The sequence below is a fragment of the Streptopelia decaocto genome (assembly GCF_964273445.1).
Source record: "Streptopelia decaocto genome assembly, chromosome: Z".
In the NCBI taxonomy this organism is placed as follows: Eukaryota; Metazoa; Chordata; class Aves; order Columbiformes; family Columbidae; genus Streptopelia; species Streptopelia decaocto.
In genome coordinates this window covers 16,495,676-16,520,719 of record NC_138657.1, presented here as the reverse complement: position 1 = coordinate 16,520,719, position 25,044 = coordinate 16,495,676, and the positions used below count along the sequence as shown (strand labels likewise).

At 44.5% G+C, this 25,044-nt stretch overlaps 3 protein-coding genes across 4 annotated transcripts in view; 2 read left to right on the top strand and 1 right to left on the bottom strand.

The window, feature by feature from the left end:
- Positions 1-10,809, top strand: part of MCCC2 (methylcrotonyl-CoA carboxylase subunit 2) — a 34,571-nt gene extending 23,762 nt beyond the window's left edge. The window contains exons 13-17 of the mRNA XM_082074147.1: positions 1,814-1,880; positions 2,150-2,306; positions 3,068-3,182; positions 4,457-4,542; positions 10,584-10,809. Of these exons, the coding sequence (XP_081930273.1) occupies positions 1,814-1,880; positions 2,150-2,306; positions 3,068-3,182; positions 4,457-4,542; positions 10,584-10,701 (543 nt within the window). The 3' untranslated portion in view covers positions 10,702-10,809. The remainder of the gene's footprint in view (positions 1-1,813; positions 1,881-2,149; positions 2,307-3,067; positions 3,183-4,456; positions 4,543-10,583) is intronic.
- Positions 1-25,044, bottom strand: part of LOC309450902 (survival motor neuron protein-like) — a 148,962-nt gene that overhangs the window by 97,511 nt on the left and 26,407 nt on the right. The window lies entirely within an intron of this gene.
- On the top strand, positions 17,288-17,793 carry CARTPT (CART prepropeptide; the record flags this gene model as incomplete). Its single annotated transcript, XM_082074854.1, has 3 exons — positions 17,288-17,431; positions 17,516-17,599; positions 17,686-17,793. The coding sequence occupies 3 exons, from the start codon at positions 17,288-17,290 to the stop codon at positions 17,791-17,793; spliced, it is 336 nt and encodes a 111-aa protein (XP_081930980.1).

The window sequence follows — 25,044 nt, the reverse complement described above, 5'->3', positions numbered from 1 at the left end:
ACAGTTGAAATAGTATATGCTGAAACTTACAGCTATTACAAGAAAAGTCCGTGCTGTTTGCATGAAATACTCTATTAGTCATAATTCCTAACCTCTCAATTGTTAAGTACTACAATAAATCACATCGTTATTTTTGTAATAACTGGATAATTTCAAACCTGGATTCCAGTACTTAGTTCATTGGTTTCCCTGAGATATAATTTTCATAGTCTGCCACAGCAGCTCCTGCCTTAGATTAGGGAGTGAAAACATGTGCAGCGTCATAATTTCTGTGAACTTAAATATGTTTTGTGAATTAAAGGGCATCTTTGATGGAATCTTGTGGTTGCATTAGAAGTTAATATTGCTTTACAGATCAAGCTTGGGGGATTGCTGGTGATGAAGAGTTTCTGGGTATGGCAGAGTGGTTACTTACCTTGTTCTGTGTTGTTTGGTTTGGTCCCTTAGTTTTTTTAAAGAAACTACTGTACGTTGAAATTTTGTAATAGCAGTTATGTATGATAGTTTTGTTCTAGCAGGCTCCTCAAACTAATTATGAGGAAATCGGTATTGAAAATCTATAGGAAAAAGGAAGACTTGATGGGAGACTTGGAGAAAGGAAGTAATTTTACTTGATTTATAGCTGTAATAAAATAATACACAGAATAGAGTTTCATGTACTGAAGGAATACTTTCAACTTGGAGCACTGCAGTAAGTTATATTGTTTTAGGCTAGCATTTGTTTTAGCACAGTTATTTCCAAGTTGAAATTAACTCCTTCCATATTTCTACTACTTTTGGTATTTTAGTGCTGCAAGTTTTTTCCTACCTATCAAAAAAAATGAAAGGAATATTAATCTGATGACTTCCACTGTCAGATCAGTGCTGTAAAAGGAGATCATCAAGTTTTGCATGTTTTATTGCTGGAGAGACCTTTGTCCATGGTGTTGCTTCTGTAAGCATCATGATCTGACAGTATTCCTTCGTTTTCTTTTGCATTTTTGTAACGAATTGTGAAACATCTTTTTTGCATGATCATCAGTATGCTTTTTGAGTGCTTCTCTGAAAAAGCTAGCTGAAGATTGATTTATGATTTTTCTCTTTTTCCTTGTTGTACATATTGCTGGGTTTGTATTGCAAAGAGGTTGGAGAATTTTTTCAGTTGCTCAGCTACATACCTTTTTTTTTAATACCAGCAGTGTGTAAATAACCTGAGGAGGTTTTTAGATTTAGATTATTTCTAGTTGAAATAGAAGCTTGGAATCTACTGTTTGGATCTTTGCCATTAAAATTGTCTTTTTCTAGAATATGGGGAGAGGGCATCTGCCCAGAGGAAAAGGAAAGGGTGTTACAGCAATCGACAGGGCCATGAGCAAATAATACATGTGGGCCTTTCCCAGTTTCAGAGAATAATTTTATGTTGTACAGGAGATGGGGAGATTTTTTTTTGTTTTTCTGATTAGGCCGTCTTAATTTCTGTGACACAGTCTTGCAAAACTCGATATCAGATGCCACACTGTGAAGCTGTCTGTGGTTCAGCTACATGTTGGCTGAGTCAAAACAGTTGAGCTTTTCGATATCAGCAGTAAGGCTTTTAATAATTTCTGCTTTACCCTTGGACTCACACATCTTTGGCATTCTTTTCTGCTAGAATGGGTGTGTGTTTTGCAGTTGACCTTGGATGAAGCAGTAGCACCACACGTCACGGTGCAAATACTCCCATGGACTTGAGTGGAAGGAGACCTGTCACAGACTCCAGAGTGCTGGTGGTGGTAGCTTCACTGATGTAACTTTTCATGGCTTACTCTTTTTTCTTTTCCTTTCATCTCCACAGGGTACACATTTTATCCAGTTGTGTTGCCAGAGAAATATTCCCATTGTGTTTTTGCAGAATATTACAGGTAAATAAGGTCAATATTTTGAAGTTTCGTTATGTTGTAGGCTTTGCTGTTAACTGTCGAGGCTGTAACTTTTAGACATCATCTTGTGTGCTTTGTTTTGCCCACATCTCCAGACTGTTCTGAAATCAACCTGTCAGCAGCTGGTGAAGGCCTTGCCTTGTGATTTGTTCTTCCATTTTCTTCTGCATGCGCTATAGGCACATAATATGACATATATCACAGTATAATAATACAAAGTTAGTCGGCCTTTTTTTGTTGTAATTCTTTAGGTTTCATGGTTGGTAGAGAATACGAAGCTGAAGGGATAGCAAAAGATGGCGCTAAGATGGTAACTGCTGTAGCTTGTGCCAGCGTACCTAAAATAACAGTGATTATTGGTGGTTCTTATGGAGCTGGAAACTATGGGATGTGTGGAAGAGCATATAGGTAAGTGTTACTTCAAATTATCACAGGACTAAGTTAAGAGAACATAAACTTGAAGTACCACTCTGAAAAACTAAACTCTTGCAGAAGTTGTGCTGTTTGGAAAGCAAAATTAATATGGTCATAAGTAAATAACCTGACAAACCTGTAGGGGTTGATAGGCTTGTGATTAAACTTGAATTAGGTGACGGAGGAGATCTTCTAACATGTAAATGTGCTGACGTGCTTTTCTCCCATTTTTGCTCTCAGAGGAGAAATTGTACAGTCCTAACCCATCATTAGGCAATATGGGCTGCTCCTTTATTCTCATTCATATGAAGAGTACTGGCTTGTGTAAAAAATCCTTATTCACTTTGAGTCTGTTTTAATAAGTAATGTTTTCAGAACCCTTAACGATATATTTTTTGACCCTTTGGATATGACTCACATAAATGTTTTTGTCATTTTCAAGGTCCCTTATACAACTGAAGTTGTTGGTGATGTTCTTAAAGAGAAAAGTTCCTGGGTGGGGCTGAGGGAGTGGGGAGTGAAGAGACTCAAGAAAGAGAGAAATATTTTTGAAGGTGCTTGAATATAGGAAATGAGCAGAATTTTCACATTTGCAAATACAATGCTGCAAGCATTTCAATATGTTAATTTGCATTCTTTAAAAACCAATACATTGTAAGATTGTCATGGATAAAAATGAATTCTTAGCTGAGTAAGAATTAGTTCTTTACTAGGAAATAAGGCAATGTCTTAATATTTAATATATATTTCTTCAGTCCAAGATTTCTTTATGTGTGGCCAAATGCTCGCATATCTGTGATGGGAGGGGAACAAGCTGCAACTGTTCTAGCTACAATAGCTAAGGACCAAAAGGCAAGGGAAGGACAACAGGTATATCTGTCTTCTTTCATTTGCAGTAAAGTCATTATCATTTACTTTTTCCCTGGAGTTGCACACTTTATGAGCTAAGAAAGGATGTTACAAAGGGAGAGACACCGATGAACTGTGGTTCTCCACATGCCACCTGGTGCACTGACAAACATGAAGCAGTTGTGAAATGTTTTTGCTTACATTTTATAAATGTGAAGATCATTCATGACATTTCTTACCTTTTCTTAAAGAGATGAGTATTTCTCATGTCATCTTTTTGTGTTTTGTGCACCAGATCATTAGTTCTGCCCAGGACAAGCAGCCAGGGATGCTTACTGGTTTGGGAGTTTGAGGAGAAATATGCAAAACTAAAAAGTCTTTCCAATTATTTTTAAAGTAGGCAGTTTTATAGAAAGCTGATCTTCAAATTATCCAGTGACTGAGAATTATGAAACTTAAAACAGCAGAAGTCTATAGAGGCTTGGAGAAGGTATTGGCTCATTTAAATATTTTAATTGAAAATTAGTGGTACTTTGTTTAATAATCTTCTCTAGTTTCTCTATACACTCTGCTGTGTTTTTTAAATTATGTGGTTTAGAGTTATACTGATGGCCCTGGTCCCATAACAAGTGGTTTTATTGTGATGTCTTCAAATTGCTTGTGGTTATTATGAGGAGTTATTCAGAATAATGGAGTTGCATGCACATGTTATCTCAACAGTTCTTTTTTCTAAGACTTTACTTGAGCTTTCTGTGGATAGAATATCCACAGAATATCCTCATCTCTCTCTGTCTTAATTTCCCAGATTGCTAAGATGGAGAGAATGATACCCAGAAAGAAGTTTGAGAAAAATAATTGTAGTTAATGTCAGTAAGATGTGTTAGAAAGTTGAAAATTTTCTAAATTATGGTGGTGACCTCTCTGGATCATAGAGAAACCCAGTGTTAGAATAGCACAGACTTGTTTTATTAAAAAATCTTGCACAAAAGCAAGTCAGAATGGGGTTTATTCAGTACAGTAGCTTCAGTAGTTTTTCAGATGCTAATCCTCAATTATTCTTATACTCAGTTAAGTACATTTTTACTCTCCTTTTCCCACCTACCCATTTTGAAAAGTGATATTTCATTGTCAAATACACTGAATTGATAATTGTGTGTAAAAAGGGGGGAAAACTTTGGGGAGGTCATTTAGACAGTTTCTTCTAGTTTGATGCTGCATATAAAGCACTGCTGTCGTTGTGGAAGAAAATGTTAACCATTATCTATTCTGTATTTGTTTATTTGCCTTTTTTTTAGTTATCAGAGGCAGATGAAGCAGCTTTGAAGGAGCCAATCATTAGGAGGTTTGAGGAGGAAGGAAATCCCTATTATTCCAGTGCAAGGTAACATATAAATGACTTTTCCAAAACTTAATTGTAATCACAGGACATAACATCTAAATGTCAGTATTGAAGAACAGCAGAACAGAGCAGTCTGGAAGAAAGATAGCGTTTGGTGTGCAGGACTACAGCACAATGAGGTTCAGATGAATGTTTTGTCTCTCTTGTCTCTGAGATTTGGTGGTAGGTACTGTTTCAGAAGAAGGCATGCACTTGTGGGAATTACTCTGCTAGTTCCATAAGTAATGATACAGTAGCATGCAGTTTATATTCTGTGTATTTTATTCTGGGTAAGTTTTATGGTATTCTCTCCGGTGTAGTATCTGGTCACCTTTCCAAAGCCATTGATCAGTGTACCAGGTGGCTGCATGTGCATTAGGAATAATTCATTTTAGTGGGGTTCTGCAAATGAGGCCAGTGGTAAAGGAGAAGTTTCATAGAACATAATCTTAGAATAGAATAATAGAATAATTTTGGTTGGAAGAGACCCTTAACGATCATCGAGTCCAACCGTAACCTAACCTAACTCTAGCATTAAGCTATGTCCCTAAGAACCTCGTCAAATACCTTTGAAACACCTCCCAGGATAGTGACTCCACCACTTCCCTGGACAGCCTGTTCCAATGCCTGACAACCCTTTCCATGAAGATTTTTTTCCTGATATCCAATCTAAGCCTCCCCTGGCACAACTTTCAGAGAGACCTGAAGCCATTTGCAAATCTCAGATCATGATCTTGGTATGTGACCATATTGGATGACAGCAGTTTAGGAAGGACATTATCTGATGGGTGCAGCATATTAATGTTTGTTGATAAGTCTTTTGCAGTAGTTTGGGCTCAGGTTTATGGAATATTAGTAACTGCCGAGGAGCTGGTTAGGCTAGTGAAGCAAGGTGGCATCCTGGAGTGTCACCTCTGGAAACTACCTTGGAGGCTTTCGTGGCCTCCGATTGTTACTCTGCATCAGTGTCACCCTGTCTGTACTGATTTTCCTGCACATCTTTCTTCTTGCAGTGCCCAAAAGCTAATTCTTCACAGGCTCTCTCCTGCTGATGATAGTAGAGGATAGCATAGAGGTGTGCCTGTATAGCTTCTCATTTTGCAGGAAGAATATTAGTCTCATACAACTATGGAGTCTGCTGTATGTTTGGGTTTGTGTAGCTGAATTAAAATTAATGATGGTTTTCTTACCTGCAAGCTGGGAAGTCTGGAAGCAAACTGAGTGCAGAGTGGTTGGGATATGATAGAATTTGGTGTGGGTATCGTGGGTAGAAACTATGTGAACAGGTGGGTGCAAGATACTCTGTGAGAGTTACAGAGGTGCCAGTAAGAGAAAGAGCTTGGGGGCCTTTTCGTCTAACCTGATTCCTGGTTAATCTCATGTATGACAATTCTGTTACAGCAGTAACAGCAGCAGCATAGCGTCAGTGAGCTACTTTGTGAATTGTTTATCATGATTTGAAGGAAGATATAAAATCAATGGTAGCTTTTACTCTGTTTTGTGCTGGGGTAGTGGACGTGTGCAGATGTGAGCTGGCTGAGGTTGGGTTCATTGTGATGCTGCACTCAAGCTAATAAGCACAGCTGAGACATGAAGCCAGATGTCAGAGCTGAAATCCTGCTGAGGTTCATCTGGATAAAAGCAATGAAAGCAAAATGCCCCTTTTCACACAGGAGTGCTTGTGAGAACAGCGTGTGACTGGATCAGGTCAGGACAGTCCAGGCTGGTTTCTCTCTCTCTTCAATCCATGTAGGTGCAGTCTGCATTGTCTAGGAGCTCTTAATTGCTCTCTGCTGTCCTGTAGAGATAATTGGGTATATCGATAGATATTCATAAGTTTTCTGCCCTGATTTCATTCCTTCCTGCAAACATTATCACGTGTGTGCCTTGTTCCTTCATTTATTGCTAATTTCTAAGCAAGATCTCAGACTGATAGCTCAAAAGTTTTAATTACCCTGGAGTAGGCTGCCCAAGCAGAAACAAAGAGATGAACCGGGGTTACAGTCTTTGCAGCAAGGAGTGTATTTGAGGAAGGGATGTAGTGGCCTTGCACCTTGGAGCCAGCCCATTTGTCAGCCAACATCAGCAGCTGCTTATTGGCAAGCATTTGCTGTAGGTCAAGGAGAAGATGTTGTTGTTGTCTCTGCTCCCAGGCATGGATTAAAAAAAAAAACCAAACACCACACAAAAAAAACCCACAACTGACCATCGACCAAGGGTCAGGATGCTGTATTGAAACTGAATCTGGACAGCTCTCGTTTTGTCAGATGGCTGACTAGATCCTGTCACCAAAAAGACCAACAAGAAAATTCCAGCAAACAGCTTTGCATTACAGAGAGGCAAGAATGATGGATGGACAGAAAGACTGCTGTTTGTATTGCTGCAGCCAGTTTAGAGGCTTCCTCTCACTGTGTGCTTGGTAAGACAAGGGGACCCGTCTGCCTCAACCTTGATGTTCACTGAGATTCATGTGACCCTTCCATTTGGCTTCGTTAGGCTTTGAATCAAACTTTTAGCTGTAATAATGAAAGAGAAGGAAAATGCCCCAATGAGCTTAAAAGACAAGCAAATATCCCTGTTTACTCTGCTTATATAACGAATTATAATTTATAAGCAAAATTATGTGTACAGGATGTCAGTACTGTTCCCCACAGTTGTATTTTCTAATCAAACTTTAATCAATTATTTGACTAGAACCTTTCATAGTGAGCAGTCTTAATTAACGACAGTCATTAGGCAGCACCCTTTTTAATGAGTTATATTAATCTGCTTACAGGTTTCTAAAAGGAATTCAGCGGTTTGCATCTTAACAAATTATATGAGCATTTTGCTTTTGGGAACTTCATTTCTTTTACTCACAGTGTCTGTGTCACAAATATTTTATGAGTGTGGATGTGACTCATGTTCTAGCAATGGAGTTTTAATAGATAGTTTAATTATTAATGTTACATCCCAGTAGAGAATGCAGTTTTCTTTAAACAAAGAGAAGCAGAAGCCAGGGGTGACCATGTGAAAGAAGCTTGACTTCCATGCAACATAAAACTTTTGTAGTTGTCAATATAAATTAATTGTGTTGTTACAAAAAAACAAATCTGCCATTAAAATGTGCTTCATTTTTGGAAGAGTTTATTCCAGTGGTAGTCACCGTGCAGTTGCAGCTTGGAAGGGACCATATTACATTGGTGATTCTTTTTGATTCAGTTCATCCTTGCTCTCCCCAGGCCCTTAACAGATTTATTAAACTTCTAAGAAGTATGAATTCTTCCATTCAGTTTCAATGTGTTTTGTAAATAAAAAAGTTAATTGCAAGTGTTCATTACAAAAACTTTATCTGCAGAGCAAAAAATCCTGTAACAGTCAAAAAACCCCAAAATTTGTGCAAAAATAGATATTAATAAGTCTGAGATTGTTCTGCAGTTGTGCTTTTCACAGTCCTAAGAAAACAAAGAGATTGTGGTTGATCTGACCTCAGAAAACTACCTGCTTTTTGCTATTAATATTTCTCCATCCCTTTGGCAAATTCATCTGACTGTATTCATCAAAACTAAATCAAGATCTTAAATACAAAAAGGAAAGAAAAGCATATGCCTTGAACTCCAGAATTCAAAATACTTCATGATGTTGCAAGTATAGAAAATATTGTTTCTTGGCCATTCTGTCATGCTAGATTGTATGAAAAAGTATAAGCACTATCTTGAAGAAAAACAAAATACTTCAGACAACTCTTAAGTCACCCTCAGTAAAACTTTGGTTATTTGCAACAAAAAAGCTTCGAGTTGTTTTTGCTGTATGGTAAGAAGCACTTAACTCTGAGTCTCTTTTCAATGGAGTATTGTTAAAATATGCCAAAATATTTTAATGAGTTATTACTTAGAATTGAAAGCTACAGTTAGAGAGGAGTTGTTCACAGGAACCAGACTGCAGAATATGATGTGGACAGTTCATGTGTGTCTTCTGCACCAGGATTTGCTGTTAGTACCACTCCTGTGGAGACACAAGCATGGCTGCTAGAATGTTCCAACACACGGCTCCCTGGCCCACTAGAAAGAAGATGCTGAGAATCCTCAAATGAGAGCAGAATACATAGAGCTACAATTTCCTTATATTTGTAATTTGGGTTTATAGTTTGTTTTGTTGTTTGTGGGTTTTTTTGTTTGGGTTTGGTTTGGTTTGGTATGTGTGTGTGTGTGTTTGTTTGGGTTGGTTGGTTGGTTGTGTTTGGTTTGGGGTTTTTTTCCCTTTCAATAAGTTGTTCTTCCCAGACTTCTTTCTCTGCTGCAGCCAGGTCAGCAAGTGCCACAGCTACTGTGGTGTAAAATTCCTTTAATCAAGCTTTTGTTTTCAGTCCCCCCAAAAAACAGTGTAACTGCCAAATTAACAGTGAAGTCTTACCTTCTCTAAACCCCTTTCTCCTTCAGCTGCGCTCTTGTGCATAGTTTAGGCTAACAGTCTCCTCTACTTGGGGAACTGCACCATGAAAAGACACATTTATAGTGGAACTTTCTTTCTGAGGCGGGTCTCTTCTTTCTCCTCTGTCTGCTGGCTGGAGAACAGGCTCCTAAGCTGAGTCTGAACCCTCATGCCTCATCTTGTTACAGGTGTACTTTATTGCAGGTCCACTTTGTGTGTCCTAGGATTGATACATGTATTTGTTGTAAAATATAAAGCGTATGTTGTCAGTCTCTTAATATTCATAAAATCAGATTAAAATATTGCTTTCACAGCAAACAGTGAAATAAGACAAAGATGGAAAGCAGAAGTGTCTGCTGCTGCCTTGAGCTTATCAGCACGTGTTTGCGTACAGTTTGCAGTCCTCTTGAGGGTGAGGTTGGGACGTTTGGTATGTAGAGAAGAGCACAAAATACATTGTTTCCTGTCTAGTAAGGTGTTTTGTTTTTTTTCAATTAATCTTGAAACATTAGGAAATTTGCAGCTGGAAATTTGCGGCTGGAAGCTTCAGTTAGAAAGGAATGGCTACACTTCCTCTTGGTAGACTGACTCTACGTCAGTCTTAGCTCCCTATTTATCACCCTTTCTTGTATTTTTAAATTTTCTACAGACAAATAATTAGACATTATCCAACACTGAAGTAAGTTAAAAAAATAATGCAAAACAAGTCTTTCTAGGGAAAGATGGGATGGAGGAGGAGCATCACTCTCTTAACCAAAGATACTGTGCATTTGTTTTGCAGACCCTGATTAAAATTGATGCTTATTTAAGTGAGACTTGGGTTGCAATGAGTGGTGTGGTATCTTGTTTAAATATCCTGGTGAGGAGATAGTAGTTACACAATATTTACTGGTTTGTGGCCTGCTGGGGGTTTTGACAGATTTTATTTGGGGTAGATGGAGCTGTCATTGAGAACTGATGCCACTTTAATTTTTGGATGAGTATCAAAGACGTTATTCACAAGTGTGTGCGAGTTTGGGAATTTGATGTTGGCTCATTCATCATTTAATTACCTTTAGCCCTGGGTTAAGGAGGATGTTATATTACAGTTGTTTAGAAATTTACTTCAGAAAAAATAAATACAACAAATACTGGAAATACTTGTAGTTTACTTGGCTCTTTTAAGGATGAAGGAAGAAACACTTGTATTATTCTCATCTCACAGCTGAACTAACCTGAATAAAATAATGGTGTGACATAGTCCTTTAAATACCAGCATTCTTAACAGAAAAAGATAGGTAATTGACAAAAGTCATTTTCCATGTTAATATTAAATAACAAAGATGGTCTCTTTGAGGTGATGATTTCATACTAAAAACAAGTATAAAGAATATGACTTAAAATATGTAGACCTGATGATGTTCATTTATCTAAAATTTATACTTTGTTCTAGAAGACGAGTTCCGCAGAGTAACACACACAAGTCTATTGCATTGATGATTAAGGTGAATTAACTCCATGGCTTCAAGTATAATTTAGCTCTATATTCCACTCTTGTTACTATAACTATTTCCAGTTTCATGTGTTTGAAAATCTACCTGCTGTATGTGTTAGTCTCCATTCATTATTACTGTCTGGTTTATTTTTTTTTCTAGATTATGGGATGATGGAATTATTGATCCAGCTGACACAAGACTGGTTTTGGGCCTCAGTCTCAGTGCAGCATTAAATGCACCTACGAAGAAGACAGAATTCGGGGTTTTCAGGATGTAAACTTAAACGTACACTCATCAGAATTACCTCTGTATATTTTAATTGGGACTGGAGATCAAACTAACTGCAGTGTTGAGGTGATTAAAAATAAAGATTTCTACAATGCTATTTTTAGTGGAAATGTCCTAATTATTTATTTTCACTGAGTAATCATCACACAGTGTTTCGGTATTTTGATACTGATTTGAGATCAGTCACAGTGCTTGTATAACACTGCATTGCATGAGTAAACTGCAACTTCTAGTGCTATGTTTAATGTTTAATAAGAAACTATTGATACTACCCTTACATAAATAAATCTGAAAAATAAGCTACATATTTCGTTCTTATCAGCACCTTTTAGTTCTTCTTTGTGTTTCTCACATAAATGCAAAATATTCTTGCAATTAAAAAAAATCCACATTTGCTAGCAAATAATTTTTGAGAAAAAGATGTTCTGTAAGGGCAGGCAGAGTTCAACACAGCATGAAACTGTAGATTTCACACATTTGTTGGAACTTTGGCCTTTCTCTGGCTTTCATCCAAAAAACATTGCTATTCTGTGTGGTTCCCTGAAGCCGGAACAACAGGAGAACCCGACAGATGCACAGCGTTCTCTGGAAGAGCCTATGTGGATATCCGTGGGAGCTGCAGGTTGCTGATAGCATGTCTCAAGATGAGGATTGGCTCCAAAGCTGTTTCAACGTCTTGCTGTGTCACCCCGGCCATTTTAGTTTCACAGGGATGGAGTGTTCTGCCCATGTGGGTCAATGCTTCACCCCAGAGCATGTGCCTGAATCCCACTGACCGGGGCTGTTGAGATGCTGGTGTGCTTTAATTAATCTTCTTTATTTATCATAGTTTGCAGTGTGATGCTTTTCAATAATTCAGTGTCTGTAATTTCATTTGTTGTCTTTAGAAATATTGCACCTTGTAGAAACTAAACATTTGGCATGTTGTGCATCGAATGAGGCTGATACTGTGCTAGCTGGGACTAAGAAGGTGGTTTTATCGAGTTTTGCCTTACAGGTGTCCAGATAACCATTGGAAAAGACTGCCAAATGGCAGAAGTATTCTTCATGGAGAATCAAATCCAAGAAGAGCTAATGTACTCAGATGAAGGTCCCCTCCTGCGCTGGCCGGTGGGGAGGAGAAAGGTTGCTAATAGGAGTAATTATCCTGGGTGAGACGCTAGCTGTAGTCTTCCTAGACTAGACTGATTCTTGTTCTTGTCTCACTGCAGTGAGAATTTGTAAAAGTGTTACACATGGCCCCAGGATTTCTTTATCCTGAAAGTACAGTGACAGTATTTATGGTTGCTGGACTTCTGAAATGCCTTTAGAAATACCCTGCTTTTAAATACGTTGTCCAAAATCAGGACATATGTATATATAAAATACAGCCAGGGAGAACAAAGTTTTCAGACCCTGAAATGATTGATATTAATGACTTCAATAAAATGAATCGTTCTGTATTTTCTTCTAGGACGGCTGAGTAGCCGTTTCAGGCACCAGTTGTATTTCCACTCTAAATTATGGGGGATGTTTTCCCCATTCTGTTACTCCCAAAGCCATAAGGAAAACTGCCTTTTTCTGCTAAGAAAATTGGTCACTTGAGAATAATATTTCTGTTTTGAATATATTCTTTCCATGAGACTGGTAATGAAATCATTCTGAGTTGGAGACAGTAACACATAATTCTGGGATATAGATAATGGAAGTAGATACATTTGGGAGGATTTGTGCTTCTGAGAATGATAACTCCCTATCACTTGCTACATCTGAAAGGGCAGTTATTTACAGTTATCAAAATTTCTTCCTCTAAATATGTGTGCAAGCCAAATCAAAACATGTCTCTGAATAAATAAGAATGCTCTGCCTTAGTAATATTTATCTTTGGAAACTTGCTAAACAAATGAAATTCATCAGCATGGGCTTAGCATCCCATCAGCATGTTCTGGTTAGGGGAGCAGAGCGGGACCCTCGCTGTAAAAATGATTTGAGGAATCAGTAGCAGTTATCACTCCCCCACTGCATCACAGATTGTTCTGGAAAAGGTTTCTTAGGTTGACATGCTGTGCTTTCTATGTAGGTGCTGTCTGTAGGCAATGCGTATTGTGTGTGACAGCACTCTAGTGGCAGAGATGGCCTCTTGCTGCCCAGAGGTTTGCTGAAACACTTCATGCTCTGAGGACCCACCAGGAGTGAGGAGTTGGACCCTATGCTCTTATCACATTTGGTGACGTTAGCAGGTGTATTTACACTGGAGTGCTACTCTATTGCATAGTCCTTCTCACTTCCCATTGCTATTACTCTAACAGTTGGATGTTTAATGAAAGGAATATTAAATAAACATAAATAAAAGGTAGCTGCCACTCAAGGGCACAAGATTCCTGACAGCAGAAGCAATGTTAGAGCTGTGGGTGACTATTTCGAGACATCCTACCCACCTCTGGAATGTGTCACCTATTCACTGTAGTATTGGAGCAGCTCACAACCATTAATCTCTTTACATATTGGAAAGGCTGATACTTAGGATGACACTGATTTTTAAGATGGAAGTTAAGGAACAAGGGAAATACGGGTTGGCCATATCAACTGCACAAGCTATGGTGGTCCAGGACCTTGAACTCGCTGCTCTAGGCTTCCAGGGGACCTTTCTGTTCCTGCCTGGTCTCGTTGTGGAGGCTGATTTCCCAGCTGTACACCTCCCTCCCGCTTCAGAGCAGTGGCAAGGCAAGGTTACCGAGTTCCAGCTCTCTCTGGCAGATGGACGTGGCTTGGTTAAGAGCGGTCAGCATTTGAGTACAAGGAGTTTTAAAGGGTCAATACCATGGCCTTGAGGGTGTTCTCAAATGCTTTCGTAGAAGGAAGTGGGAAGCTGTGAATGAGGTGGCCTAAGCTGCTTGTCATGTCCCTGGGGACTGCTGCAGGAACCGAGGGTGCCTCTCAAATTACCTGAGACAGTGAATTCAGGATGGATCATAAACTACCTGTTGCCATTGCCCTTTTTATCGTCGTGGCACCTAGGAACGTGCTGAAAACCACTGAAAGCTGTCATCCACCAAAATCGGTGGCAGTTTGTGCTGCAAATGTCAAGGCAGAGCCTCTGGTACACAGTCCTTGTGAGGCTTGCATGGCTGCTTCTAAGGCTGAAATGAGATGTGGCTAATGCACAGCCTCTGCATGGCTCTGCCTGCAGAAATGGAGAGGCTATAAATGTAATTTCTGAGAAGCCATTGGGTGCCCATTCCCACCCCTCTTTTACCCATTTTGGGGTTACTTTAATGGGGAGTTTGTAGCCTCAAAGTTTGTGGTGGCATTTGTGTATGTGCTCTTCTTGTGAGAATGTATCTTTTATTTAGATGGCATTTTTCCAATCTGTTACTCATCAGGATGAATTGGTATCTCCTGCTGAAACAGATGTTATCTTTCAAGTATGCCTCTAGACTCTATTATTGCTTCGAATGTGGCAGAACCCTAATTTATCTTCGATTTTCCTCACTGTTCCAGATTCCAGCCAAAGAAACGTCTCGATTCAGAAAACCAATGATGGTGTATTATATTTGCCTTTTTTTTTTTAACTGAGGTTTATAAATTAAGGCAATTCAATAAAGCACTTACAAAAGCCCACTGCTTTTCAGCAAAGCCTTAAAGCATCACTTAAAGCCAGATGTCCACTTTCATGGCTCTGATTCAGCAGAGTACTTGAACAAATGCTTCATGCTAATCTCTGTGGTCTAGTAGTCATAAAATCCATCCAACTCTGTGTCTACGTCAAGCCAAAACTAGAATGCATAAATGCCTCAGAACCGCTCAATGGATACTCCATTACTTTGACACTGGCATCAACAGAGATCTCCATTATTTTCACACTTCTCTAAGTACATTAAATTAATTGATCATGATGGAACAGCGTGCTTACGAAAAGCAAAAAAACCTGTCCTTTTGATAAACAGATGTTAATGCACATTGGCTGTGTCCTGTTTGTACCTTATCCGCACTAACAGTTATATGGAGAAAGTAAGTTAACTTTGAGAAGCTTGAATTAATGCATAGCTATGACAGAGTTGTCCATTCCCAAGGTTTGATGGCATTTCTTGTAGATTGTGTGGAGCTGAACTCTAGTGCCACAGACTCCCCTAAGTTCATACCTGGTTGTCTTATGACTGGCTACTGGTGCAGTTGTCAAAAAGTACTTGCCTTTCTGTAGCTGTTTTTGCATTTTCATACTGCAACTCTGTTCTGCTCCTTGGCATGGTAGCTTCTGACGCTCTTATTTACTATTCAGCTGTCCTGCATCCTACGGCCTTTATTCTACCCCCTGGTGCTGGAGACAAAGTCTACAAGAGCGGCTGGACAGAGCAAGGGACAGTGATGTTTGCAGAGACAGTGTGATACGAACAGCAACAGGCACAGAAACATATGGTTCTGTGGGTGTCTGTGGCCAGCCAGATATAACGACTTCTGGAAACAAAAGTTCATAATTGCCTCCACATTCAGTTATCATTTACGGGGGGAACTAACAAATTCAGCTTTTCACATGGAAGTGCAAGTTGGAAAGAAGACAGTGGTTTTTTGAGCATCTCTCTGGTGTTTTCAGTAGTGCATGAGTAATCCTCATACTATAAAATATGGCTTGAACTTTTGGTCAGGCTTCACAGACGCTGCTTTTGAAGCTGAATAGCCCATTTATCTGCCTTTCCATGTGAAGTGCTGCATTCTTCTTAGCCTGTGTTATTTCTCCACCAGCCCATCATTTCCAGTACTTCACGTAGCTGCATTTTTGCTCTAGCCTGGGATATGGGATTCGTTATGAGTTGTTCGCCACCGGACTATCGGACATCTCAACCTTCCCTGTGGCAAAAGGAGATGGGAGGATTCGTGCAAACATACAGAGGATCTCTACTCCAAACCATAATTACAAACGAGACCTTTGCTGGGTGTGATAATCAATAGGAGTATATGGGAGAAGGTAACAGCAAGAGGTGAGCACACAGCTCTGGAGGCAAGCAACGTGATAGTCAGAGAGATCAGAGTATTTTTACTGCCCCGGGTGTAGTGGTGCTGTTGAAAATTACTTGTTAAGCCATGCTCCTCTTGGTCCTTTGAAACACTGCCTTCCAGTTTGGAAAAATAGGTTCCTGGGCCTGATTTTCTTTAAACAGCTTTTTTTTTGGCTTTCCAAATTAATCCTTCTCCCTTCCCCTAGGGAGACGCAGCCCAGCTCCTGCTGCCGCTGGCTGGAGGACAGGAACACAGTGTCCCCAAAACACAAAGATCTGGGGGTGGAGCCTCCTCACAGGCCAACCCTGCTTGCTGCTTCCTTGCCCCCACACCCATTGTGCCCGAGGGCCGAATGTTTCATATCAGCAAAGCTGCTGTTCAGCTCCCCCGTTTTGCCCCAGCCTTGGCCCGCAGGCAATGAGCCTGGAGAGGGCTGAGCGCTGCCCCTCGTGTTGCGTGCTGTCCTTGGGGTGCCACTGCTTTTCTCAGTGGGGAAGCAGCTCCTGTCTTCCTCCTGCCCTCACCATGGCCATGGTGCTTTTCAGCTTTTCAGCTGCAGCGTTAACGAACATGAGGCCACCAAGCTTGCAGAGCCAAGCATCAGTAGGAAGGTCTGAACACACACACACACACACACACACACACACACACACGAGTGTGCTGATACTAGATCTCCTTTTTGCAACTGTATTTTTTCCCTCCCCAAGAGGAGGTGGCTTCACTTCACACACAGGATGGATGACACTCATTAAACACCGCTCAGTAATTTGCCCTCAAGCACCTTTTCACAGTTCTGCTCCAAGCGCCAGCAACTACGTTTCGCTTTGGCCTTTTGACGCTGATTCCTACCTTTCTCTCCAGGGCCCTGAGCCTTCCTGCCTTGCTGGCAGTCCCACCTGTCCTCATTCAAGCAACCCTTCCCCACTAGCTGGTTGCTCACCATCTTTATATTCCCCCCCTTACCTGACTCCTTCAGGTTAACCCTTCCACCCTAGCTCTTCCTCCCACCACACTGTTTTTCTTCAGCCAAAGGGCTATTAGCTCTCCCTCCTCTCAGATCCCTGCCTTGACCTCCAAGCCTGGCGTCCCTGACAACCCAACCTCCACTCGCTTCTATGAGTGTCCACTCATAGAAGCTCCCCTCTCCTTCCTCCTTCTCGACCCCCACGGGTGACAGAATGGCCTCCCACTTGTTCTCAGACAACATGGGGTAAAACAGCCCTTCCCCGTGGACAGGACTCGCGGTTTGTGGTCAGGCGGGCGGGCAGGCCGGGCCGCTTTCCCCTCCTTCAGTCTCAGAGGTGGCTCTGCTCCCTGTGCCGAGCCGGGCTGGACAGAGGCTGAGACGTGCCGGGGGAAAGCTTTTGGAGCAAAGCCGGGCGGCCGGGAGGAGAGAGGCGCCGAGCCGTGCCGAGGTGCGATAAGCCGAACTGAGCCGTGCCGAGGTGTGATAAACCGAACCGAGCCGCGCCGAGCGGACCCGATTGTGCGGTGCCGATCCGTGCGGTGCCGAGGCGCGGCGCGGCGGCGGGGGGCGCTGACGCACGGCGGGGCGGGCGCGGCGCTATAAAGCGGCGCGGCGGCGGCGGGGCGGCAGCACCATGGAGAGCTGCCGGGCGCTGGCGCTCTGCGCCGTGGCGGCCGCGCTGCTGCTGGGCGCCCGCGGGCAGGGGTCGACCCCGCCGCGCCGCGCCCGGGACCTGGGGCTGCCCGGCGGCGGCGGCGCCTCCCGGGAGAAGGAGCTGGTGGGGCGAGGGGCCGGGGCCGGGGTCGGGGGCGCTGCCCGGGAGGGCGCCGCGCTGACGCGGGATGTTGGGGTCTCTCGGCAGATTGAGGCGCTGCAGGAGGTGCTGGAGAAGCTGAAGAGCAAGCGGGTCCCGCACTACGAGAAGAAGTTCGGGCAGGTGCCCATGGTGAGTGCCTCGGCGGGGCGGGACGCGACGGGCGGGACGGGGCGGCCGCCGCCGGGGTCCCCCTCACCGCCTGCCGCTGCCCGCAGTGCGATGCCGGGGAGCAGTGCGCCGTGAGGAAGGGGGCCCGCATCGGGAAGCTCTGCGACTGCCCCCGGGGGACTTCGTGCAATTCCTTCCTCCTCAAGTGCCTGTAAGTGAGACCGCCCCGGGACACGCCGCCGGGAGCGCAGGCACAGATGTCTCCCCGCCCCGACGTGCCGGCTCGGGGCTGCGGCGGCGACTTCTCGCGCCTCGTCCGGCCGATAAACGCAGCGAGGAGACCCCGCATCGCCCGTGTAACGCCGTCCGTGACATCCGACATCCGTGGAGCTGTTTTGTTTCTCTCCCCTCCGCCCCTTCCCCTCGCTCCCCTCCTTCTCTGTTTGATTTTGTCCGTCCAGGAAAAACCCAGCCCGTGCCTTGCCAAGTAGAGGTGCCGATTGCAGTGTTGTACCGGTGCGGAACCGAGCCGTGCCCAGGAGCGGGGCTGGCCCCGTGCCGTGCCCCGGGGTGCCCGGCTCCTTCCCGACGCGGGAACCATCCGTGCGCTGCCGGCCGGAGGCGCCGGCGCAAAGGGGATCCTCTGGGTGGTTGTGAGGGGAGGGGGGGGCGGCAGATGTGTTCCAAGCACCCTGACCCCCTTCTTCTTGCCCCGCAGCTGAGAGGGCCCAACTCGGCACAGCCCAGAGGGAGCGGTGCGCAGCCGGCGGCGGCTTTCAGTCGCACCACTGGCTTCAGGCCGAGTCCAACTGTGCTCACCCTGCGCTGGAGAAGTCCTGCATGAGATACTGGGGGCGTTCAGGGGTCCGGCACTAGCCTGGCTGGGGGGGAGCTGGGGGAAATTGGTTGCTTTACCAGAGCCACCACGGAGAGAAAGCTGTCTGGATCCGTTGCAAACTACCAGGGGATATCCTAATCACCTACACCAAATTGCTCACGTTTCTACAATGAACTGATGTACATAAGTATGTCCATCCTCCACAGGTACACTGTGTGTTTCAGCAAACTCGAACATGTTTTAATCCTTTGTTTGTCTCTGTTAATAAAGTCACTGTTCTGATTGACAGTGTTTCAGAAGACGTTTTAATTTCACGCAAAGGAATCCCTTGCACTCAGAGGGAGAGGCTGAGGGTTACTCCAAAATTACTGCAACCTCCCGTGTTACTGTGTGCTTTAGCCAGGCTGGCGGCCAGGTCAGGACAGGGCTGGAAACTGAGGGTCATTTCTTCTGGCACTGGCTTGGACAATGGCTGCTCCCTGCCCCACAGGCACCCAGCGGGGCCATGACAGGTGTAGACACTTTGGACCTCAGGTTTTCCCTTGGGAGTGGGCAGGGCTCATCCTACCCGCAGGGACCAGGCTGCAGGATGCAATGCAGGGCAGCAACCACCATGGGCTGGATCATCTCTGCTCCTTTATGTTTTATTCTCATAAAAGAGGAACCACTGAATTAATCTGTGGGTGTCTGTGCCAGAATGAGCGCTGATTTCTACCAGCAGAGAGATGAGGGGCTGCATGGGCCAAGGTAGATGTGGGGAAAAGAATTCCTCCAAACAGGCTTCATATTTGGTGCTGAAGAGAGCACAAATTCATGTGAGAAACCCAGAGACTTGTAAGAACATCGATTTCTGTAAGGCACTTCCTTGATTCCTGAACAGTAAGAGAATGTGAGCATGCCTGGATGTAACAGGTACAGAAATACTGACTGCAAGCAGAGACATGACACCATTTGTTTTATTATTTATATTTATTATGATTATAATATTTATATTTATATTATTTATATGTTTTTATTTATTACTATTATTATTGCTGTTATTATTTTTTATTATTTTTTAAATTTTCTATCCAGGACAGGGACGAGCGCTTCTTAGCCCAGAGAAAAAGAAAATAAACCACAGCTGGAAACTTTCAGAGAGTGTGAAGCCTGGTAGAGCAGATGGGGCCACAGGGCTGGGGGTACTGTGCACAGGCATGCTAGCACCAGTCTGAGGGGGTGTATGTTTGGGCCAGGGGCAGGAAGGGAGTGTCAAAGTATGGCAGGAACCACAATGCAGAAGGTGGCAACACTGTTCAGGGAGAACTTCACAAAGAGTAAGGGATATGAAGTCAGCAGGGATGGTGCAGTGGGATTTTCCAGGCAGAGGTGGTGACCAGCTGTGACTGTATTTTTTGTGCCTGTGGGTGGGTGCTGGCCTGCGGGGGAGAGGTGTGACAATACATTCGCAGGGCTGGAGGCGCGTGTTAGGTTTTGTAAATTGTTAACTCTGCTTCTGGATGTCTTTATGGTATTTCCCAGAGACAATGTAGACGGATTTACTCTTGATTTCTTGATGAATAATGAATTTTTGTAGCATCTGGCTTTCATTTCCCCCTGTCCCTACAATAAAAAGGACATATGTTTAGGTGCCAGGTGCTTTCAGGAATGGAGCACACAGGCTTCCTCTTTGGTGACTCCCTCAGCCCCAGGGATCACAGCCGTCTCAATTAAGTGGGTCCAATATAGATCACCTCAACTTGTAATATTTTTACTGAATGTTTATTTACACAAAATTGGACTGAAACATGAAATACTGGACTGAAATACATCCAGAATGATTCAGCTTGTGTGTTGATTTTACAGTTCTTGTTTTGCCTGATCATAATACTCAAAATTATAAACATGGTTTAAATAAAGTTCAAAATTACAAATCTAAGACCTAACTTTAGGAAATTGGGATTTATGGTTCACTTGCATGATGCTGTCATTTTAAGAATACTCTCTGCAAGCGCGTGTGCACCAGCAACAGGGCTCTTATAATTTTGATTATGCTTGTGACCACTTACATTACATTACAGTTATTTCTACCATAAAGATTGAAAAAAGCAGATGAGGAGGGAAAACACTGCTGTAACAGCCAGGATAGAGTTGGCAGTTATATATTTTTTCACTCCTAAAATCAGTAATATGACACTGTTCCTCATTTAAAAGATCTCTTGATTTCACCTTTCCTTTTGAGGGGTTTGGACACACTGTGTCATGGTGTTTTGGAGGCAGACAAACGCCTGTGCCTCTGGGATGCGGTCTCCAGTGTCATTTGAACAGGATGTCGTAATTTCCTCAAGGGCAACCATAGGCCCCAAGGGCCATTCCTGCCCCCCAGGGCTTCTCCCCACCTTGCCCATCATTCAGTACCCCATTTCAGCCTTGACTGGGGTCCTCAGCCCAGTGATGCCATAGGGTGCTGGTCTCCAGTTCCCCACAGTCCTGTCCTGGTCAGCCACGGGCCTCGTGGGCTGATGTGCCAGCCTGGCCTTGGAGCACCCCCATCTCTGGGGAGGTGCCTGGTGCCCCGTGACCTGCCTGTTCCCTCTCTGTTGGGATGGGTGTGACTGTGAGGCTCGGCCCTGACTCCCTGGGACAGCCCCTAATGGTCCCAGGCCCCAGCAGCCCCAGCAGGATGGACCAATAGGTGCTGTGGGAGATGGACAGCTGGGGGCCAGCTGTCAGTGGTGTAGCCCAGGGGCAACATTAGTGTCAGTAGCATTTAACATCATTAATGACCAGGACAATGGCTCAAAGTGAACCACACAGTTCAAAACAGGGAAATGCCCTGGGGAGGAACAGCCCAACGCACCAGGGTGGGCTTTCTTGGCCCAAGTGGAAGGGTAGTGTCCTACAACAAAGCTGAGGAACATGTAGCTCAACAGGAACTTAACATGGTCTTGAAGCAGTCTCAGCTTCACATCTCCTTTGCAAAGGGTCTGGGTTCTGCAAGTATCACTTTTTTACCCACCAAAAAGAAAGAGAGATGGGGCAGAGCAGCTCCTACCCAGTTCTCTGTGGGCATTGATACAGAGTACGTGGTCACTGATGAGATCAACATCAAGGACATATTCCTCAACAGAGTGCTGGATGAAACATGAAGCCAGTTTTGCAGACAGCAGAGAGGACAGCCTCCCTGAGCAGCTTGAGGACAGACCAGTGCCTATTGCCATGGTTCTGACTTGTCATGGAAAGACTATTGAGGAATAAGCCCTTCTTGGAATACATTGTGCCTTTGCTGATGCTAGAAGTCTGGAGAAAGAAGTCTGGATTGGGGCACATATGAGAACAGAAAGCAAGGCTGTCTTTGTCGACAGCAGTGAAGGGGCCAGGGAACACAATAACACTTCCAAGGTGGGCTCTAAACAGCACTTAGCTGCACGCCCAAAACAAGCGCTACAGCTTTTGAGGGTTCATATTGTGTTTAGACAGCAGAGACAGCTGTAAGAAAGTTTGGAGTCAATCCTGCGGTTCAGAAATAATGTATATATTGAGTATGAAGTAAAAAAAACCCAGGTGTCAGCCCATTAGGTCTCAACCAATGGTATCTGCTTGCCTGCTAGTAACTCCATTTTAAGATCGTAATTTTGTGTTTGATTGGATCCTCCACCTGGAAAGAGATGTTAAGAGAGACTGACTGGCAGGTCCCTTCTTTCTATGAGGGAAACTGACCAGCAGCTTTTGCTGGCCCAAATGCCCGGGAGATCACTGCTGTGGGCCGTGGTTCTGAGGCTTCTGGCAACTCCCAGTTACCTTGGTCTGACTAGATGCATTACATCCCTGCTCAACTACTGTACACACCAGCACTGAAACACAGAGAGACATCATGAAAAAGCACAGAAAAAGTATAAATTCAAGGTTGTGTTATCTGTTACTGATCTCTAAATCCACCTGAAGGAACTAAAAATGAAATATAGTGCTAGAAATCAAGGAATCCATGCAGAAAACCCATCTCTGTCACTAGTCTAACCCCAACCAAATGAGCTAGTTGAATGGCAACCAGCAAGACAAAGTGGTCCAGCTGGATTGTGCTGTTTGTCCTTCTCCCAGCTTTCTGTGGGCTTTTCCCATGTTGTACCTGCTAGTACAGAGTGTGGTGCACTTTCTTCACATCTGAACCTCTTCCCAGAAACCACCTAATCCGAAACTCAAAGATGATCAACTTACATTGCTCATCTGCAGCCAAGTCTTCTGCAGGAGGTTTCCACACAATTCACAGACTTGGTGTCCATGGGGGGCAGGGCAGGGCCAGAGCAGGTGCTGCCCTTCATTAACAAGCATCAGGAAAATGTACAAATTTGGGTGGCAGCATCTTGGGCAAATACTGAGACAGCAATTGAGATTCGCATCAGGAGAAGTCTCAAGAGTTTGGAGATAGTGTTGCATGGACATGGTACATTTCACACTCCCTGGAAAAAATCTGCTGACACTTTCTGCTGGGGTGAGTTTGGCTGTTGCTTGCGTCTGGGGTTTTTTTGTGGGCCTTTTTTTTTTCTTTCCCTTTCCCTCGGTGCCTCATTCTTTTGAGTTGCAGAGAAAACAGTTAATGTACCAGCAAACACTGCTACAACGTGTCCGTGGTTGTTTCCAGACTGTCTGCCTGCTTGTACCTTGTATGGAAGTACATGACATTGCATCTAGTCAGTTGCTATTCCTTGTAAGGCTGGAGTTTATCATTAGTGGGGGCTTTATGCCTTAGTGCTGCTGGTGGATCCACCACAGGCTGGAGCTGAGCAGAACAGAATCTGCAGATGAACAAGAGGTGGCAGTGTTGTCATGGAATAAAATTCTCAACAAGGAGCTGTCTCTCATCCAGGTGAGCTTCACTGTGATGAACAGGAGGCTGGATTATTTAATTGTGGGGACTGGATTATCTTGTTTTCAATAAAGACAGCTGGAGTACACAGCTACACTTTGCCTGCCTAGAGGATCTGTGGCCCCTTACAACTCCCAGCAAGTCACCTTTAAATCTAGATCTCTGCAGGGTGTGGAGAATTCCCTTGCCGGGAAGGAAGGCTGCACAAAAAGGGGCTCAGGACCCGAGCAGACTCACCTGGGGGCTTCTGTCCCCCCCAGTCCCTCATCACACTGTGTGAGGCCGTTTCAGCGCAGGCGTGGGCCTCTAGTCCCCGGCCCTGTCTCCTGGGGCAGCTCAGACCTGTGCTGCAGGCGCCCCGTCTGCTGCACCGACCCCTGGTCTGGATGTTGTAGCTTTCTCTCCAGCCCCATCTCCTCTGACCGCGCTCCCTAGAGGACTCCGGGCCTGGTTCATCCCTTGCCGTCCCCGGAGCCGGGACGGACGCTGTGAGCAGCGCCCCCTGTGGCACTGGGCAGGGTCCGGCTCACGTTCCCGGCGCACGGCGCCGGCTGCGGCAAGCCGAACGGCGACTCTCTGTGCACGGGGGGGCGGGACTTCCGGTGCTGGTGTACCACTGCGGCCTGGCAGCCAATCACGGCAGCAGACGTACTGGGAGGAGGCGGGACATGTGTCTGGCGGCAGGAAGTGCCCGCGCTCCCGCCCTGGCTGCGGCAGCGGCGCCCCCTGGCGCCTGACGCGCTGCGGGGCTCGGTGTGAAGGGGAGGCAGGTGCTTGCTTTTCTGTGAGCTGTAGTTCTCCTTTCCGATACTGGTTTCAGTGTTGAGAAATAACTCCCTACTGCAGACACAGGACATAGCTTGAGAGAGCTCGAGAACATGTACATGAGCGGTTACCCGGCGTCTAAGTGTTGTGCCTTTCCCCGTCGGGCCCTGGCATAGCCATGGATGAGGCCGTGGGCCCTGGTGGGCCCCGAGCGGCAGGGAACAACGAACGCCCTGTGCCCAGGCAGCAGGGAGGGCCAGCAGCACCCGGGGCGGGGTGAACAGGGCTCAGCTCAGAGAGCAGGAGGGATTACCGCCTCTGCTCAGTGTGAGTCACCTCCCGAGGGTACTGTGCCCATTTTGGGCCTCCATACACAAAAGTCATCTACACATTGGAGGGATTTCAGGGGAGGCCATCAAGACAGTGGTGGCTGGAGATGGGCATCCCCAGTCAATAGGTAGGAATTGCACTCTTAAAAGTTCATTTTATTGATTATCCAGTTTTTAATACTTTATGTTAGGCTGATTGACATATGCACACATATTGCTATTACAGTTTTGCTATGTTATTACATGGTTTCCCTTCTAACCCCTGCCTACCTTGTTAGGAGAAATCCCTGCAAAAGCAATAGACAGGACTTTCCTAGAGATGGGCAAATCAAAATGTGCCTCTGAGATCAAAGGAAAGAGTGAACAGGAGCTGAGCCATCCTTGTCTTCCCCCACCCCTATCTGCTTTGCGTTCCCACCTGCAGCAGCGACTGGTGTTTCCAGGAGCCAAGTGTCCTCTGCAGCAGGGGGGTGAAACCCACTGCCTTTTTTCACAGTATCACAGTATGTTTGGGATTGGAAGGGACCTCGGAAGATCATCTAGTCCAATCCCCCTGCTGGAGCAGGAACACCTAGGTGAGGTCACACAGGAACATGTCCAGGCGGGTTTTGAATGTCTCCAGAGAAGGAGACTCCACAACCTCCCTGGGCAGCCTGTTCCAGTGCTCTGTCACCCTCACTGAGAAGAAGTT